The sequence below is a fragment of the Cephus cinctus genome, unplaced genomic scaffold, assembly GCF_000341935.2.
Source record: "Cephus cinctus unplaced genomic scaffold, Ccin1 Ccin1_scaffold0413, whole genome shotgun sequence".
NCBI classification, from domain to species: domain Eukaryota; kingdom Metazoa; phylum Arthropoda; class Insecta; order Hymenoptera; family Cephidae; genus Cephus; species Cephus cinctus.
In genome coordinates, this window is record NW_014333096.1 from 322,140 (window position 1) to 340,654 (window position 18,515).

The 18,515-nt window shown below is 34.3% G+C and overlaps 2 protein-coding genes across 3 annotated transcripts; one reads left to right on the forward strand and one right to left on the reverse strand.

Moving 5' to 3' along the window:
• The first annotated feature begins 623 nt into the window (after nt 1–623).
• Nucleotides 624–14,401, forward strand: LOC107267582 (serine-rich adhesin for platelets). Its single transcript, XM_015739499.1, has 8 exons — nt 624–1,088; nt 1,786–1,974; nt 7,040–7,258; nt 10,860–11,458; nt 11,695–12,368; nt 12,448–12,985; nt 13,094–13,549; nt 13,867–14,401. The coding sequence occupies exons 1-8, from the start codon at nt 983–985 to the stop codon at nt 14,044–14,046; spliced, it is 2,961 nt and encodes a 986-aa protein (XP_015594985.1). The 5' UTR covers nt 624–982; the 3' UTR covers nt 14,047–14,401.
• A 789-nt stretch (nt 14,402–15,190) lies between these two features.
• On the reverse strand, nt 15,191–17,656 carry LOC107267585 (transmembrane protein 70 homolog, mitochondrial). Of its 2 annotated transcripts, none has more exons than XM_025084920.1 (3): nt 16,174–17,656; nt 15,682–15,690; nt 15,191–15,612 (listed from the first exon to the last, which is right to left on the reverse strand). In XM_025084920.1, exons 1-3 carry the CDS (start codon nt 16,285–16,287, stop codon nt 15,406–15,408), a joined length of 330 nt encoding a protein of 109 aa, XP_024940688.1. In that variant the 5' UTR covers nt 16,288–17,656; the 3' UTR covers nt 15,191–15,405. The 2 variants fall into 2 exon arrangements, with proteins under 2 accessions (XP_024940688.1, XP_015594989.1); XM_015739503.2 differs by having other exon boundaries at nt 15,682–16,047; nt 16,174–16,685.
• Between the last annotated feature and the right edge of the window lie 859 nt (nt 17,657–18,515).

Here is an 18,515-nt window from a genome sequence, read left to right on the forward strand (position 1 = left end):
GTCAATTAAAGAAATTATATGCATTCGGTATGTTCGGCGAAACGAGTCATTATTATGTATTTTCTATAATGTTGTAGTTAGCCATTGCGTTAGATGCGATTACACGATGTGTTCTTACCGTTATTAATGATTATTATGATATCGTAAGGTTAATGATGAACCGAAAGTTTAAAATCGAATAAATTGGTTGGACATTACGTCTCTAATATAACGATACGGTGGCTCTGAATGGCCTATCGCACTTCATTTATAGTAACGCCTGGTAAAGTAGCTCCTGATTCTAGTGTCATCACGTTTACCTTTTGAGTCCCAAGTCAAATTACTTTCACGTGGATCGTGAACGTCGTAGCGTAGTACGTACACGAAAAACCTAAGAACATTAAAGTTGAATTATCATTGAGGTGCGAAGGACGAAGTGTAAGCCCATATTCTTTATTAAACGACTGATAAAATAAAGCAGCTCGATTTCTTGATTCTTATTAACCCACCTATTTTTTCTATATGTCCTTCAATGGCTTATGTAACTAAGGACAGTGACGAAAACAATATTCCAGCGTTTTGAATATCCCGCGCGAATCGTCAAAATGACAGCTGTACCAACCTAACCTAACGACGCGGAAGTGCTATTGCATCATATTGCGCGCTGAAACACATTCTCGTTATCGCACTTTCGAAGGGACTTATGTCGCGTCGTAAAATTGGATTGGAATTAGGAAAAATCAATAACAAGAAATTAGTGAAAGTTGCATTCTTTGAATTAATAACTGGTGCGTTAATTGCTTTAATAAAACGAATCCTCTGACCGTCTATTCTTGTGTTTGTGCGTGCTTGCTACCTCTCAAAATGGCGTGAACAGCTTGGTCAGTTTTAGGTTATTTTGCACTTGTGGTCCAGTAATGTTTGAGACGTGCTTTCAAAGTGTATTGTTCAGTTGGTGTTTACGTGGATTTTGAGGTTTAGTTTTCCGAGTTATGAGGACGGAATGCCCGCAAGCAGTAATGGTCGTTTTCGCGGTTACCCAGCGCGGATGTCCGAGCGGCAGCAACTCGCGCTTCTATTGCAAATGACCTCCCAAGATATGGTCTCAGGTAAATTTAAAACGCAGATAAATTTTGTTAGTCACTTATTTTCAATTTTTTTCATAATACGTACTTTCAATTCTTATGTTTACTACTCATCACTGTGTTTTGGACTCATTACCAATTCAACGTTATCGATACGTAAATGAGTAATTTTTATCAGCAGACGCACGTGTGCAGACACATATGTAAAAAAACATATACGATCAGATGAAAATGTGTAATGTAGTGAAAAAGATCAATGTTATTTTGGCGCGCAATTACTTTTATGGTAGGATTCAACTGTAGATAACGTTTATCTATACGTGCTTTCAGGCACCATCGGTTGTGACAAAATTTGGTTCATTGTTTAGATAAAGTAAAATGTCTTTGAGCAAATAGTAATTGATTCATTCATTTATCAATTTTAACCGTTGTTTGTGCTTGTGGTATTCAATCTGCCAATCGCGATTATCATAGTATTTAATTGATATTCTCATTAGAATTCCCGCCAATGTACGCTTTACATATATTTGAAACCGGTTGATGGTAAGTGGTTATGTTATTTCCTTTTGTCAGTTGTTAAATTTCATTTATATTGGCAGGGTAATTACGACGTAATTTAATATATATTTTTAAGTTCAAAAAGTTAAACGTATTTACAAGCGTTTTTTATTGTACCAGATTGCATCTATTATAACTTCGATTTATTGTTATTGTTGCACAGGTGGAAACCGTTCTGATACAGCAGGAACACAGAATACTTCTAGATCAACATTGCAGAGAAGTAATTCAAAAAGTCGATGGTCAAATAGGAATGGAAATGCACCAATGCATATGAGCATCAATCGCAAGAATGATTTTTGTGTTCGACAGATATTGAATACTTACAAGTCAAACTCTAAACAGTCTACTGGTAAGTTTTACATATTTATTAATCATAATTGTAGCCTTATAACGAGGAATCTACTACTTGTATGTGCTATTTGACTTTACTTGAATATTAATTTTAGACTTATATTTCGTTAATTCAGATTTTACCTAAAGTATTACAAGTAACTGTTTAATAGTTAATTCTAAATGTTCGTGTTATCCACGCAGCTTTGTTAGCTAACACACATAATTCAAATAAAAGAATTAAATGTTAAGACTTCAACTTTATTTGCAAATATTCTCAAAGATACAAATTTTCATCCTTATTCTTTCAATCTATAAATATTAAAAAAAAATAAAACTAATCAATTCATTTTATATATTATGCACTGCGTAGGATGAGATAGTAGTTCCAATCTAAATTTGGTTTGATTTGCTAAACAATTGAAGAAATATCCATTCTGCATCATTCAAAAATGCAATAGAATATAATCTTATTCAAGTTTGCTCAGAATTCTAATGTCTTCATCATTCCACTTGACAATAATACTTGTATTATTATAAGAATGCTAATTTGTTAGAGTTTCAAAAGTCACCTAAAACATAATATTTTAGCGTATCTTAAAAATGTTATTAATATCTTATTTGATATTCCTGAAAGGTCTAAATTTTATGAAATATTTTCAAATTATATTCCTATTATATCTCTGTTTAATTTCAAAACAACGAACAAAGCAATCTTCATAATATGGTAACAGTTATTTTTACTGTGGCATACTGCTTTTGCAATACCTTTCAGTCTTACCTATGAATTAAAAATTGGTTTTCCAATCAATATGTAAACAGACTTAGCAAATTTGGTGAAAGTGAAAAAATAATTTCTATAAATAAAATCATTTTTCATTTGCAAATATGAACAATGAAGTGACAGTTCCGTGTTTACACCATATTTAAAACGTATATGCAGGGATTCGCCTTACTGTATTGAGACGAAGATAGTGTATGCATAGATGAAGCTTATGGTCAAGTAAGAATGACGTAGTAGTGAGAACGATGAGGCTAAAAGAGAACACCCAGACTACCCATAGAAATCAATACTTGAAACAGGGCCGCACCTAGTCCAGGGCCATTGCCGTAATATCATTAATTCCCCGATGCTTTTTTTAAGTGAACGGAGGATAATTTCCGAAAATAGTATAACTAATTAACTCGATAAAAGTTTTGTTTAAAAATTTGAAAAATATTTTAATACTTATAAGTGTTATTCAACCGAGTGAACCTAAAAATTCGAATAATTACGAAACCCTATCAATTGAATTTGATATTATGCTTGACTTCTCTAGTCATAAATGAAATGGGCAGTAATGAAAAACTGTTTAAAAAATTTACTTAATATAAAATAATCCCTCTTTCGATTCAAGTCTAACAATAACTCAGTATTAATATCAATCATCATCTACTAACTTGCAATGTTATTGAATGTTATAAATAAAAAGGTAATTAATTGTAATATAAGTTAATTATAAGTTAATTATAAAATATTTCCATTTTATTGCTATAAATTTGTGCTACACTGAAGTAGTGAAAATTCAAAACCATTCTACGTATATACAAGTATGTCCAGATGGTGAGACAGTATTCGTACACATATGTGCTTGTACAAAAATATATTTCAGATCAAGCTTCCACAGCGTTTATCCCAAAGACCCACTGGTCTTAAAGCGAATATGTTGTTTTTGTAGAACTGCCTGAAGACCGAGTTTGCCAAAGAAATATTAAAGCCGATAGAAAGCTCCGTATTCACGAGAATAATAGAATAATAATCTTATTACATTTTTTTCGTCTCTTTATAAATTTAACTCACTATTCGAATTTTTAAATAACAAATACAATTTTCCTCTATTTTGTACGTTTTAAAAATTTGTTCCAGGTATTCAGGTCTTATTCAGATTCGTTTTGTTGGTTTCGTTGGTCGATCGATAAATCACATTATTTTCTCTATTCGTTTGAACTGTCAAAAAATATATATAAATATAATATGTTGTAAAGCGAATTAAAGGAAAAGTAGTCTGACAATAAATTTTATATTAACGTTATTGGCGCCAAAAGATAATCGTCACGACGTATGGTTTATTTATTTGCTTTCTTCTTTCGTGTTACAAATACACTTTTGTTGTCAGGGTCTCTGAACTATATTAAGATGCTCAGCGTCTCGGTAGCAGAAACGAGGACTCGGAGTATACAGATGTTGAAGCTAGGAAAAAATATTGCATTGCCACTTGCTGTGGCAATCTATGTAAAATCTCGTAGATACGTGTAACTTAAACTTAATAGCCTACTTTATAAAACCTATCTGAGAACTTTAAAAATAGAACAATTGAAATTGAGTATCATGTCAAATATCTGTTGAGTATATCGGTCAATATAAGAATCGAATAATGATCTGCATTCTATGTGAAAGAATAATTAATCTTTAAAATATCAAATTAGGCTAAGAATTTAATATCTCGATATTTTATATTTAATAAAGATTTGAAATTGAATTATCAGTCATCGATTAACACTGTTTTAAGATAAGCGACAAATTTCATAGTGGTATTCGTTCTATGCCGTATTGAATATTTAAAAATATATATATAATTTTTCTTACACGACAATTATGAAAAGTTGTTAATACACAGATTAGTTAAAAATGAAATGACATAATATACTTCAATCAGTAGTTTTGCATTCCATGAAATAAAGAGATAAACCTTTACTAGGATGCAGTCGTTAAAGAGTCTTGTCGATTCAACAACAAATTAAAATGCTGAATTTATTTATTTTCGGAATACCCTATACATTTGTAAATACAGGTTTGCCAAGAATTTTCACATCATTGATTTTTGACGGTCAACTAAATACAAGCTTATCATTATACTTATTTCGGTAAAAGAGCAGTTAAAACTTTTGACGAGCCATGAAGTACCTTTTAACGTTTTTAATGAATCAATTTATATGGATGGAAGTTATGACGTGTAATCATAAAATCATCCAAGATCTCTAAGCCATCGTATATCTTTAATTAACATTTCATAGCTGTTTATGCGATTTTATTATTGAAAACCGGCTACCCTGACCTTATGCATTTATCAAGATTCGTATATCTTGCAGCAGACGTCATTATTCTGAACAGTGCGGTATGTCAGCAGCTGCAATCAAGGTCATCATTGTTTTCAATGCTCAATCACAAGCAATATCTTAATGCAATTTTGTAAAAAAATTTTTACATAGTTTTACCGACAGACTGTTTCATAGTTCTGAAATTAAATAAGAAATGATTTTTATCATATGTTCAGTAATGTTATTCGATCAATGCTGATTTTATATGCTGTGTAATATTGATCCAGTGAGTGCGATTGGTAATTCAAAACAACTTGTAAATTATGTCAAATAACATTGAACCTGAAACGTGAATGTGGTATATAAAATGGATATGGGCTGTCCAGTTACCAACTACTGCATAAGATACTAATATCAGTTTTAATCAGTATTCTATTAAAGTAAAGTAACAAGGTAGTATTATGCTCACTATGCACTACAGAGTGACATACTGTTATTCATTTAACGAGAATACACTGTTACATGGCTGATATTCATGCCTTGAAACTATTACTAACATTTTCATAGTAGTAAGTGACAAGGTTTTTGTTTTCTAGTCATACTGGAGTTCAAGGCATTTGTTTAAATTAATTTAGTTTAATTTTCGTTAAATTTTATTTTAATTTACGTATTAGTCTAAAAAGAATTCAAAACATGAATCTCTGTTTCGTTACTATAAGTGAATAGAAGCTTTGTACGATATATCAAGTAAGACAGAATATTAGTTTTACGACAGTTCGTGATCTGGTTGACATAAGTAATGTGAATGCGAAAAACGGAAAGCAGGACACAGCGCAGAGTCAAAAAGCCCAAAAGCATGAAGGATTGCTCAAAAAATGTTTCATTCATTTTTATTTATATCTATGATTAGGCTACAGCTCTAATTAGCAAGAAATTTACATATTTGAAGGTTCGGATTTCAAGAAATGCTGCGGTACGGATAAGTTCGCGCATTGCGCAGACATGTCCCATGAAGAAATGCTATACTCGTGCTCTAGCGTCGCGTTATAGACCGAATGGCCGAACGTGGCCACAGGATGAGCGCAGAGGGGCAAAATCGCGTTGGTCGCGCCGATCCGCTCTGCCGGGAAGTTTCAGGGGCGGAGCCCGCGACGGCAAGCGTCGCGACGCAACATGGCCTCCAGTTCGCAAGGGGCCGTGTTCGCTTGCACGTCGAGTGCGTTCGTATCCAGTGTTTCTCCGGCGCCTCGCTAGATGTCGCTGCTTGCATTTTAAATTGTCAAACAATTGGCGCGAAGGTGATACACTAAAATTAAAGTGAACATAATCATACCGAAAAGTTTTTATTCCAAATACAACATTTTTTGGCCAATTCTCGTCAGGATTTTTCCCTTGCAATGGGACATACGGTATTTATTTTTTGAGATTTATATAGCCCTTGAAATAACAAGAAATATTTCTTGATCCTGTCATAGTACAATATTGATAAATGACTATCCCCTGGATAAGATATGCGTGTAGTAGTCGTTTTTATGTTTAATATTATCTTTTTGGAATATATCACGTTTTTGTAGCAGTTTGTTATATCGCAGTTGTAATTATGTTACAATGTTTCGGTGATGATTTTTTTTCGTGATGATTTATATTTTGTACTTAGCAGTGTAGTAATTTTTTATAGCAATAATGAGATATATATTAACATTTACTATTAAGATTAAGTTGCCAGATTTTATATTACTCGTGACTGCTTGTTTGCTTTACTGTTACCTACCAAACTTTGATTTCGCATTACGTAGGTTTTTCCATCGTATTCATTTCACGTGAAAATACAATAATGCACTTTTGAATATTTATGAATTCACGAAACTTTCAAGCAACGATAAATGTATACTCAGATCAACTTGTTAAGCAAAAAAGCAAATTTATAATTATTGCAAATAATTTCTATCCTAGTTATAAAATATATTAATCGTTCGTCCTTATGCATGTTCTTGGTTTGTCAACAGCAGAAATAATCGGAACAACTTCTACCGACGAATCAAGCAGCGATCCTAATACTCCAAGCTCCTTGTCTGATACTGCGACCACAGCGCCGTTCATTGAGCAGCACGACAATCGCCAGCAACAAGATCGTCCGAGCGAAAGTAGACCAAGCACCACACCGTCCATTGCTGAAGACAGTGGAGCCCCCTGTGAGATGCGGAGAACACCACCGCAAAGCAAAGGTCAGTGCTTCAGGAATGTTGGCTACATAATACATGAAGGAAAATATTTATGACTAAAATTTTGTATCGTTATACCTTAAGAAAACTGCACAAAAATTACTGCTACTTGACAAACAGTAAAAACATAAATTAATGTTACTATTTTCACTAGTGGACATTACATGACTGAATTCTGACACACATCATTTGTCAATGTCAAACTTAGGAAATGCTTGCTCAGTATTTTTCTTTGTCTTATTGTTTTGTGAAGCAGTTTCTTAACGCCTTGCAGTGTCTAACAACTGCACGCCATTGCTGTGTTATGACGTACTAGTGACGGCAATATATTCTAATGTTATCAGTTTATTGTATAACGGTTTTTAGTTCTGCATATTGTTTAAGGTTTTTTTTTCCTTCTTTCTTTAATTCAATTAAGATATACTTATACTTCATTCTGTCGTCGTCTAGACTTAATGACGCTGCGCTTCGATATTATGTTTCTGGCATTTGTGATACAGAATGTAGACTCAAGCGCATACTTGTCTCACGATTTCACGCACGCGCACTATGTATACAAACACACACATGGCTATGTGCGCTTGCTTGCCAGACTTCCGAACAAGAGGATACCTTCTCCTTCCGAATGCTCCCATGAAGGGAGATGCCAACGTCTCTCAGGAGCGTATCTTGGGTTGTTCAATGATTTTTGATGTATTTAGGCATCTTCTCTTACTGTCTTTCACCATTTGAGATTATACAATTTTATTCGTCAACCCTTAAAGGTCACACTTCGATAGAGTTTACAATAAGAATCATATGTGACGTTGGAGTCACTGTGACACCCCAGGTAAACGTTAAGGGTTGAAAACGTTGCACTGAAATATCGAATCACTATATATTTATTACTATGATTCATCTTTGAATCTTAACATTTTTTGGGGAATTAAAAACATTGAAAATTTCTGCTCGAACGTTGAAAGAATATTTCCTATTTCAATTTCTTTTTACATTCATTATATGCGCATATATATTCGAAATTAACATTTTATTAATACTTCAAATGTGCCATATAAGAGATTTATTTCATAGCGTCATCAGCGTATTTTGATTAAGAAATGACATATGGTCGTAACTGATTGTTGAAGTGTAAGAAATACATAATATTTTCATGTTTTCATAAAAAATGTACAATCATCTACTTTTATCATTGTAGCGTATTATCATTTTTATTGCGACGTATTTACAATTCAGTTTAGAAATTAATAATTCAGATAAAGAGGCTTAGTACAAGCTACGTTACGTATTTCATACTCTATATATAGATTCATTAAAGAGGAATAAAAAAAAATGTTATACATATCATCTGTAAGTTCAGTTTTTATCAGCTTATCTGACGTTACACGGAAACATAGACAGACACATGAGACATACAGAAGTTATGTCTGATATTATTTAACTTGATTTATTCATAATGCAGTCCAACGTAAACCATTAAACATCCATGAGGATTCATAATTTATAATTTACATTTCGAATTCGACCCTGTTATTAATTTATTTCAATATTCATTAATCACCCACGAGAAAACATTTCCCCGTAGTATGTCCTGAAATACTTTGAATGAACGCATAACTGTTAATGTTAAAGAGAAATGAATAAAGAATCATCAGCGCCCACAGTAAATAGAAACGCGTGAAATATAATTACTATTTGTTATACAATTGATGCTGAGTGATCCTACTTCTGATCTCTTTCGATGCTGTCCATTCAGTTTCTCACGTCAATCGCCTGTCATCCGTTGTATTCACTTTGCTAGTCGAAGAAAGAATAGAGGCTCGTGTGCACCGTCGATAGACATTCTTGTAAAGTTATTGTTCATACGGCCCTGGCCGCATGAGAAACAGCAGGATCGAGAAAGGCCGCGCGCTAGGGTCGACACTCTGTAAGAAGGAGTTGGTGGCAGTGGCAGTGGCGGTGGCGTTGATGGCGACGGCCATTCGGTACTGTAGGCTGCTAAAGGGACGAAGAATGACGAGTGTGGCTGTGTGAGGTCGCGTGAGTTTCAGTGGAGTCGTAAGAGGAACACTAGAAGAGTACAGTGAAACAGAGACAGCCTTACAAACGAGACGTGACTGTGCTGGCAACGCAACTTCACTCGAAGCTTAGTCGGCACGAGTCAAGAATCAAATTCTATAGAACCTGGTGTTACTTATTGTTCTTATATTAACTAGTTGACGTTGCGCTACGAATTTTCTAAATTTTCTTACCAATTTTTTTTTCATTTGGACAAGAAAGCCTTTGACTGCCTTGTTTTTTTCGTGGCCTTCGTTGACTCTCCTCCAAGTTACTGAATTGTAAGAGTATAGGACTTGAACGTGTTCTATCGTGAATGGTGTCGCGCGATAACGCTAATCCTGGTGACGCGTCCATACATAATATCATTAAACGGTAATAATAGCTCTTGATTTGTTTAATTGGTGATGACATTTCGTAAATGTGACGTGTCGTAGTTATATGTCGTGTATGATATGTTACTCGTTATTTTTCTGTGTTTTTATGCAAGTCGATGGTTTCACCTGCTCTTTTTGTACGGTCGAGCAAATGTTTCAGCAGTGTGGAAATCACGTGTTTCATGTAAAGTTTAATCACGTGCGTGGTACAAATTGCTGTTAACATTAAATTATACGCAATGTACGTATGTTGTAGGATTTTGTTTTTGGATTACGATTAGTTTGGGAGTTTTTTTTCATTACAAGTGTGAAGGAAAATATGTCGATACTTTTTAGTCAAACTCATCGAAATTTTTTGTTTTGTTTTATTTCTTTAAAAGAGTACAGTGAAGTGGGGTAAATTTTTCAGTTTTGTAAGTGATTTCGTAATGTTTTTACTGCAAGTGTTTTTAATCAACAAGCAATTAATATGTATTTATTGATCCATATCGGAATAATAAACGCAGAATTTAGTGTATGCAAATCCATAGTATAATGGGAAAAATATGTAGTATTTTTTTTAATCAGTGTTGTGAGCGAGTGATATCGACATAATTGCTTTTTATATTAACGTGATAATCAGGCGCAAAGCTTTTTCTTTTACGCGTGGCACATAGGTATACAATTTATCATGTAATTCATGGTTCTAAAAATAGGCCTCTGATAAACGTTTATAAGAAATACATATGTCTCTAACGATTGTAGCATACTGATATCCAGTATTACTTATTTGAAATATTAGTAATATTGTTTTAGAGCATTATATGACATTATTTCTTAGTTATTAATTATTGCTTAATTATTTTATTATTCTAATTGTTTCATCTTGTATAAGTACTGGTACAATCTAGTTATTGATTGTAATTGGCATAATATTTATTATTTGTAATTAAATTGCTCATTTAAATAATAGCCCATAACTAAGTATAAAGGGAAAATATTAGACCTTATTTTAATTTTGAATGTAGTAAATTAGGTATTGCTATACAACTTATACAACTTATTCTAAAGTAATTTTCATAATATCCAGTACAAAGATTCATAGAGTTTATACATAGAGTTTCTTAGATTTAACTGCTGTCTTACATAAAAAAATGTTTGGTTATATAATTTGTCTTTTTTACTGTTTGCAGTTGATAGATCAGGAACTAAGCAGTCTGGAAGCTCGCCACGGGTGACGCTTCGACTTAACCAGGTGCGAAGTGCAAGAGATGAAAAGAGAGGCAGTGGAAACTCCCGTCAGGGCATAAGTGTGCAAAATCAAAGCCAAATGGATGCTTCCTCAAAAACATCTACTGCCTCTTCGGGCTCTAACTCTTCAAGCACGGGTCAGAGTAACAGTGGAAACCAATCAACCGACAATGGTGATGTTTATGAATTTAAAAGTTCCAAAGAAGCAACTCCTGTACGAGGTGCAAATTCTCCACCAAATATAAATTCTGATAAAGAAAAGGATAGCAAACCTCTTGTTGGTACTGGAAATATAAGTACAGCTACAGGAAATATCTCAGCAAATTCAACGGAAACAACAGTCCAAAATTCTGAAGAAGGGACGGTTTCTACATCACCTTCTTCCTCTTCAAAAAGATCATTTGATGGAGATGTCATTGAAGATCAAGATGATGAGAATCGTAGGAAAAAGCGAAAAGACTCTGAGGCTCCAAAAGATAATGCTAAAAGTGCATCTTCTGGACGTCAAACTACTGGAAGGAACAATGTTGCCCAGGAAAAGGTATGTAAAACATTGTATACATGCCCAGAGAATTCTGTCACCGTGATCGGTCCAATTCAGACAAGTAGTACTAAAATGGAACGTTTGTTCTTTCTTTCTTTGACCTTACCCTTCTTTAAAATTATCTGGGTCGTTGATCAACATATGTTGATGTCTGAATCTGACCTGATTCTTACGCCATCCCATGCTTATCGTTCATCAGTTTTGCATCTATTGTTTTCACTTGTTTTTTTTAGTTAGAAAAGGTCTCCTCACCCGTAACGTCGTCGTTTGTTGAACAGTGTGCAAAGTCTGGCAAGCAAGGGTCGAACGCCACATTGGGCAAGAACAATCAAAATTCAACAACCACGAATGCAGACAGAAAGAGTCCGAGTTCATCGGCAACAAGTGGAAGCAGCCCAAAACCTTCATCAAATGTTGGCAATACTCAATCGAACTCAAAAACTGCCTCCACTGCTGCCACCATTACTACCAATACCACTACTACTCCTTCCACGACTACAACTGTAACTACAACTACGACGACTACTATAACGAATACAAGTACTCCTGCACCGCCGGAATCTGATGGAGAAGACGATCGCTCCAAGAGTTCCGATTCCAGTTCCGCTCCGAAGGTCCCGCCGTTGAAGATTGTCATTCCCCAAAGCACGACGTCCGAACAAGAACAAGGCAGTAGGAACGGTAAAAACACATCGAATAGGAGTCATCAGTTGCCTTATGTAGTAGCAAGTTCAAATAGTAACGATTCTACGGATAAAGATCAGAGCCAATCAGCCAGTGGAACGACGAGTCCCATGGAAGGCAGTAACACTACTACGAAGACCGAGGAAAAGAAGGATTTCACTGGTGCTCTTCACAGCGAAGAGAGGTCTACGCATCATCAAAGAGTCTTAAGAAGTTCACACAGGTTGGTCAGCCTTAAAAACAAAATTAATATTAATTTGAGAAGGTGTTTTATCAACGTGTACCTATGTTATTTAATTTAGAACGGGCAGTGGTGGTAATGGTCCAGTAAGTTCAAAAGAAACTGTAGGTGGTTCCACGGGAAATGGGAATTATTCAAATTCATCACCTTTACCTGCAACATCATCTAATGATCGATCGAATAACTCGTCGCCACAGCAGAGACATCACTCTCCAACGCCCGAAACTACGGCGTCTGAACCGAACAAAACTGTGTCTACAGAATCTACGACTAGTTCTACAAAATCAACTACCTCGTCGACCGAGAAGCTCGAGAAAAATGCTGAAGGAAATGGAAAGAATCCAAAAGACGGTGGAGAGAATTCGGAGAGTACATCCTCATCCGCATCCACAGCAGCAAGTAACGTGTCGACATCAGCTCCTACAGTGGAACTTCATCCGAGGAAGAGAAAGATGAAGACCAATAAAGAGGCGCAACAAGCTGCAGCGACAGCTGCTGCCAACGAAGCAGCGGAAGCTGTTAATACGGGTCCGGAAGTTCATCCACATGATCAGCCTATCACAAATTGCTATCAATTGTTTCTCAATATTCGAAAGCAGGTATGTCAACTCAAGAATGGTTACAATGGTAGTATGTATTACTACAATGCAGTCATTTTGGATACAATGCTAGAATATACTTATGAATACTTTGTTTTTGTAATCCAGATCGAACGTAGGCGTAAGGGACTTTTCCCTGTTCAACCAAAACCTCCACAAGGATTCAAAGATTATTTGATGAATCGCTGCACTTATGTGTTGGCTGGAAACGCGAACAAGGAACCAAATGTAAATCCTCCTGTTAATTTAGCCGTGCCGATGAAAGATCTGTACATTGATCAAGAAAAAGAAAGGTATCGACTCAGAATGCAACATGTAGTTGAAAAGGAGAAGCTCGTCCTGTCGGTTGAACAGGAAATTTTGAGGGTGCACGGAAGAGCAGCCAGAGCGTTGGCCAATCAGTCTCTTCCATTTTCTGTGTGTACGATTTTAAAAGATGAAGAAGTTTATAACGTTATAACGCCGGAACAGGAAGAGAAGGACAGAAATGCAAGAAGCAGATATAATGGCAGACTGTTCTTGAGCTGGTTACAAGATGTGGATGACAAATGGGAAAAGATTAAGGTGAATATCTTCAACTATTCAGCATTACAATTCGATAATGCGGTATTCAATATAAATAATACTAGAGAATATGGTGAATAAAATAACCTGGATCATCGCGTTGGCCGATTTTTTATGCACCAATCGTGCCTTTGATGATCGGGTTAAATAAAATATGACTATGCTGCGTGAAAACCGACCGATATACAATAAATATATATTGGTTTAAAAAATCGTAGTACACTGCTCTTATTTTTATTTTATTTAGATTTACATGCTTTTATTGATATAATTATTTAATTTTTCTCTATATCATGTTTTTTTTATTGTGTCCACAGGAAGCTATGCTATTGAGACATCACAACGAAGCAGAATCTTTGCATGCTGTTCAACGTATGGATTGGGAATGGAAGTTGAAGGAGGTTGGCCTTTGCGAATTTAAGGCCAGGCCTCAAATAGATGATCTTCATGTACCTATGGTACACGTTTCAGACGATTTTGACCTTCTGCCGGCTTAATTGTTATTTTAGATCTGTTCATACTTGAATTACTATTTCAGAATCTCTGAATCCCGTTCAGAGATAAAACATAAAAACTGTGATCTTTCTGTATATATATATATGTAATATTTAAGGAAATACGGGGTTTTTTATATTAACGTAATGTAACGAAAAACTTTACATTTTTCGAATAGTGCAGTTACTATTGAAACTGTTTCTTCATCGAATCAATAGACTGCAGTCCCGCGCCAAGTACGATATATGGGAGAACAGAGATTTTCCCTTGTTTGAAATATGCAGAAAATAAATGTTAAGAATTATTGTGAAAATTATGAATTGATATAAGTAAGAAATATGATGGTTAAAAAATGTTTTTTTTTTTCTTATTTCTTTCCACAATCACAATAGAATTTTGCCATGTTATTATTTGGGGTAATGCAAATTGCACATTTACTCAACATTTTTTTTATATACTTATCTGATCATGTGCTAACAGTTCAGTTTTGTGGAACTATTTCATTTGCTTTTGGCTGTGAAATGAGGATGCAAATTATTTTTATTCACTGTTACATAAGATTGATAATATTATTTCAATTGAAATAAATTACTAGTATGAAGATTATTATATGCTCTCATATATCATTTATTGACAATTTTCATTACTACAAATATCTTATTCTGTGTATTTGGCAAAATGGATACTATGTAATTTAATATTAAATGATACAAATGATTATCTAATTGAGCGAAATTCTAAAGTTGATACATTGCATCTATAAATGGTGTTCATTTATGATATGTCACATGATTTTAGTCTGCTTATATGCAGTATCTGAAACTACATATTTCCATTTGAACTTTGACTGCCTATATGTGTTGAGTTTGTAAACGTTAATCTCTTTCTTTGTTAATGAAAGAAGGAAAAAGTTTGCTATAAATTGCTACAAAAGTAGATTTTGTATTATAATACCAACGATAGTAATATTAGGCTGCTTTTTTTAAAAGTACATGTAGAACTTGTCAAATTTATTGCTCCAAACCAACTCGTAATATTTAAAATATTTGAAAACCAAATATGTAACCAACTCTGATTCTCAGATCCATTTATTAAACCACTGTTAATAGTTTTGTAGGAAAATAACTTAATAAAATATGCATTTAATTATAAGTTTATCCTTTGGTAGAAGTATTTTAATTTTTATATACATTTTTATCATAACTACATTACAACTACAATTCTTTTACCCAACTGGTTTAAAATTTACCTGCATATACATGTACATAAGTTGTAATTAGTAACATTTTACTTTTTACGAATATATAATATCAGTAGGGCAAGAAAGAACACATTAAAGGACTTAATGTATTTGTAATGCTTTATTTTTTAATACTTTCTGGTGATTTGTCAGACTCCAGGGTACCTAATTTAAAATCTATTGGTTTATCGTACCCCATTATCTTTTTGTAATGTCCCATGTCGCTGAAAAATCTCATATCGAAGAAGAATGGCTTTTTATTTATCAAGCACGTGGTAAACATTCCTGTAATATCTGGTACGTACACATCATCTGGTGTAAATTCAGTCTGTAACAATTTATAGCTTTGTGATTTTTGTACATAGATAACGAATACAGTAAAAAAATATCTACATACCTTTTTTTTCTGTAAAAATAATGTGTATGTGATAGCAATATATTTTTTACGATCATTATCATAATATAAATGAGTTATGTATCTTTTTGTTACAATATGTAATAATAGTGGTGTAACAAAAGCAAAAAATCCAACAAATGCACATACACCAATAGTTGTAGCTATACTATCAGATTCTGCAACGCGTTGAATAAGTAAAGGCTGAACAGAAATACTACTAATTGAGGTAACTAATGAGAATAATTTAATATTCCTAATTTGCGTCGACAAAGTGCCGTAATATATTTGTTCGACATTTCCTTGCGTATTATGATTTGTATCTGCTTGTATAGAAAAGTATTTTCTATGTCTAAGAACTCCACAAACCTGAAAAATACAAGATATTGAATGTATTTCAATACTTAATTTTACACAAAGGAGCAAGATACACTAAATTTATATGCAAGCAAATAAAATAATGACAATGTATCTTATGAGAATATAAGATCTAACCTCAACATTATATGATTTCCTGCTAATACTGTAAATATTACAGTTTAGATCCTTCCATTCAAATAAAGATATTAATCCTTTTCGAAGAGAACAAGCTCTTGATATGAATGCCATGCTTTTATTAAACGAAATTTTAACCAATAGAGATTATGAATATTAAATAATGTTCAACTGTGCAGAATCGAATTGAAACCACGTCCTATTGAGCCGACAGAGCGCAGAGTTATCAAAGTCCGCGCATCCACCGGGCAGCGGACTTGCATTTTTCTTTCTGGGGACTTGCAAACCTCTGAAACTTACATTAAAGAAAGATAAAGTAATATCAAACTTTATTAACTGTTGAAGGATACTTTCATGGGGAACAGATTAAAGTTAGTAGCTCTAACCAGCTCTAACTCCCTACTCCAGCTCTACCGATAAATGAAAATCTCACCTAACTTTTGAAGCAGATTTTGGTACATATTGAGCTCATGTTTTTTAAAAAAAATTTTCTCTTCTGATTTCACACACATATGTTAAAAAACAAACTATTGCTTTATGGGATCTACATCCTTTATACAGATCTTGGTTTGTCTTTTTGGACTGAGCATTGAGCATCGTCTCCATATTTTTTATAGTAACGTTTGTATATCCCTTATTCATCTTTCGACCCGATAGATCACCACTATGAAAGTAAATAAACAAAAATTAGCTAATTTTGAACCAGAGGCATAAGCTACTGAAAGTACCAAAGTCCTTCCTTCCTGTATTTTTGGCTGTCTTCTCGAATGAGATCTGCCAGAACGACCAAACTCAAATTCACATTAGTGCAACAAGAAGTAATAAGTAGGAAAACTGGATAATCCGCGAGAAGAAGGAAAAAATCAGTTACACAGAAATAATGAAAATTTGAAACATTGGATAAAGCTTTCCAAATGTTACTAAATATTATTGGTTGTTGATTTACAATCGAAATTTATTCAAAATTAAAATTGAGACTAAATCGAAATCTCGCAAAATATACAGAATAGATAAAAACTGAATCGAAATTGTAAAATCTCGAAAATAAATTATGCTCTGATTGAAATATTAATAAATTAAGTGTTTGGAATATTAAAATAATTAATTGAATCAATAAAGTTAGATATTAACACTTGGAAATCAGAAATCCTGGTGAAGAATATTTATAAGTACTCGAAGTTCTTCAAAATTGTGTGCGCGCAAATTCGTCGCGAGGAACTCGTCGAGCGGGTGGAGCCGCAGAGTGGGGGAAGCGCTTGAGGCAGTGCCCGGACTCGGACCGCTCATTCTTCCTCGAGCCGATCTCTTATACTGGTGTCTTGGAATCATTTCTCTTATCCATTTCCAATATTCTTCTTTTTCTACATTTATTTTTTCTTTACTTCCTTATTTCATTATCTTTCATTCTTTACTTTGTTATTTATCACTTTCCTTACTTCTTCACTACTTTTATACCACTATTCCTTACTTTTCCTATTTCCTTGGTCGGGTCGAGCATATTAATTCAAGTAGTCATAAACGTTATAGGAAATATTGAAAATATAATTAAAATGATGGGCCAGTGCTAGATCATATAATAGGAAAACATGTAGTGACTTATGTACTTGGCCTCAATAATATGATATCAATACTTTTTGTTAGAGGAATTCACAGCAATCCTGTACTTGGCGTAGTTTTTTACACGTAAGTGTTTTTTGGGGGATTTATAAGTACTGGAAGTTCTTCAAAATTGTGTGCGCGCAAATTCGTCGCGCGGGACTCGTCGAGCGGGTGGAGCCGCAGAGTGGGGGAAGCGCTTGAGGCAGTGCCCGGACTCGGAGCGCTCATTCTTCCTCGAGCCGATCTCTTATACAGGTGTCTTGGAATCATTTCTCTTATCCATTTCCAATATTCTTCTTTTTCTTTATAAGTACTCGAAGTTCTTCAAAATTGTGTGCGCGCAAATTCGTCGCGAGGAACTCGTCGAGCGGGTGGAGCCGCAGAGTGGGGGAAGCGCTTGAGGCAGTGCCCGGACTCGGACCGCTCATTCTTCCTCGAGCCGATCTCTTATACTGGTGTCTTGGAATCATTTCTCTTATCCATTTCCAATATTCTTCTTTTTCTACATTTATTTTTTCTTTACTTCCTTATTTCATTATCTTTCATTCTTTACTTTGTTATTTATCACTTTCCTTACTTCTTCACTACTTTTATACCACTATTCCTTACTTTTCCTATTTCCTTGGTCGGGTCGAGCATATTAATTCAAGTAGTCATAAGAGTAGTCATATAGTCATATAGTCATATAACAGGGTTGTTAGTGCAGCTAGACTTAAGACCATGGTGTCGGGGGTTGCCCTTCC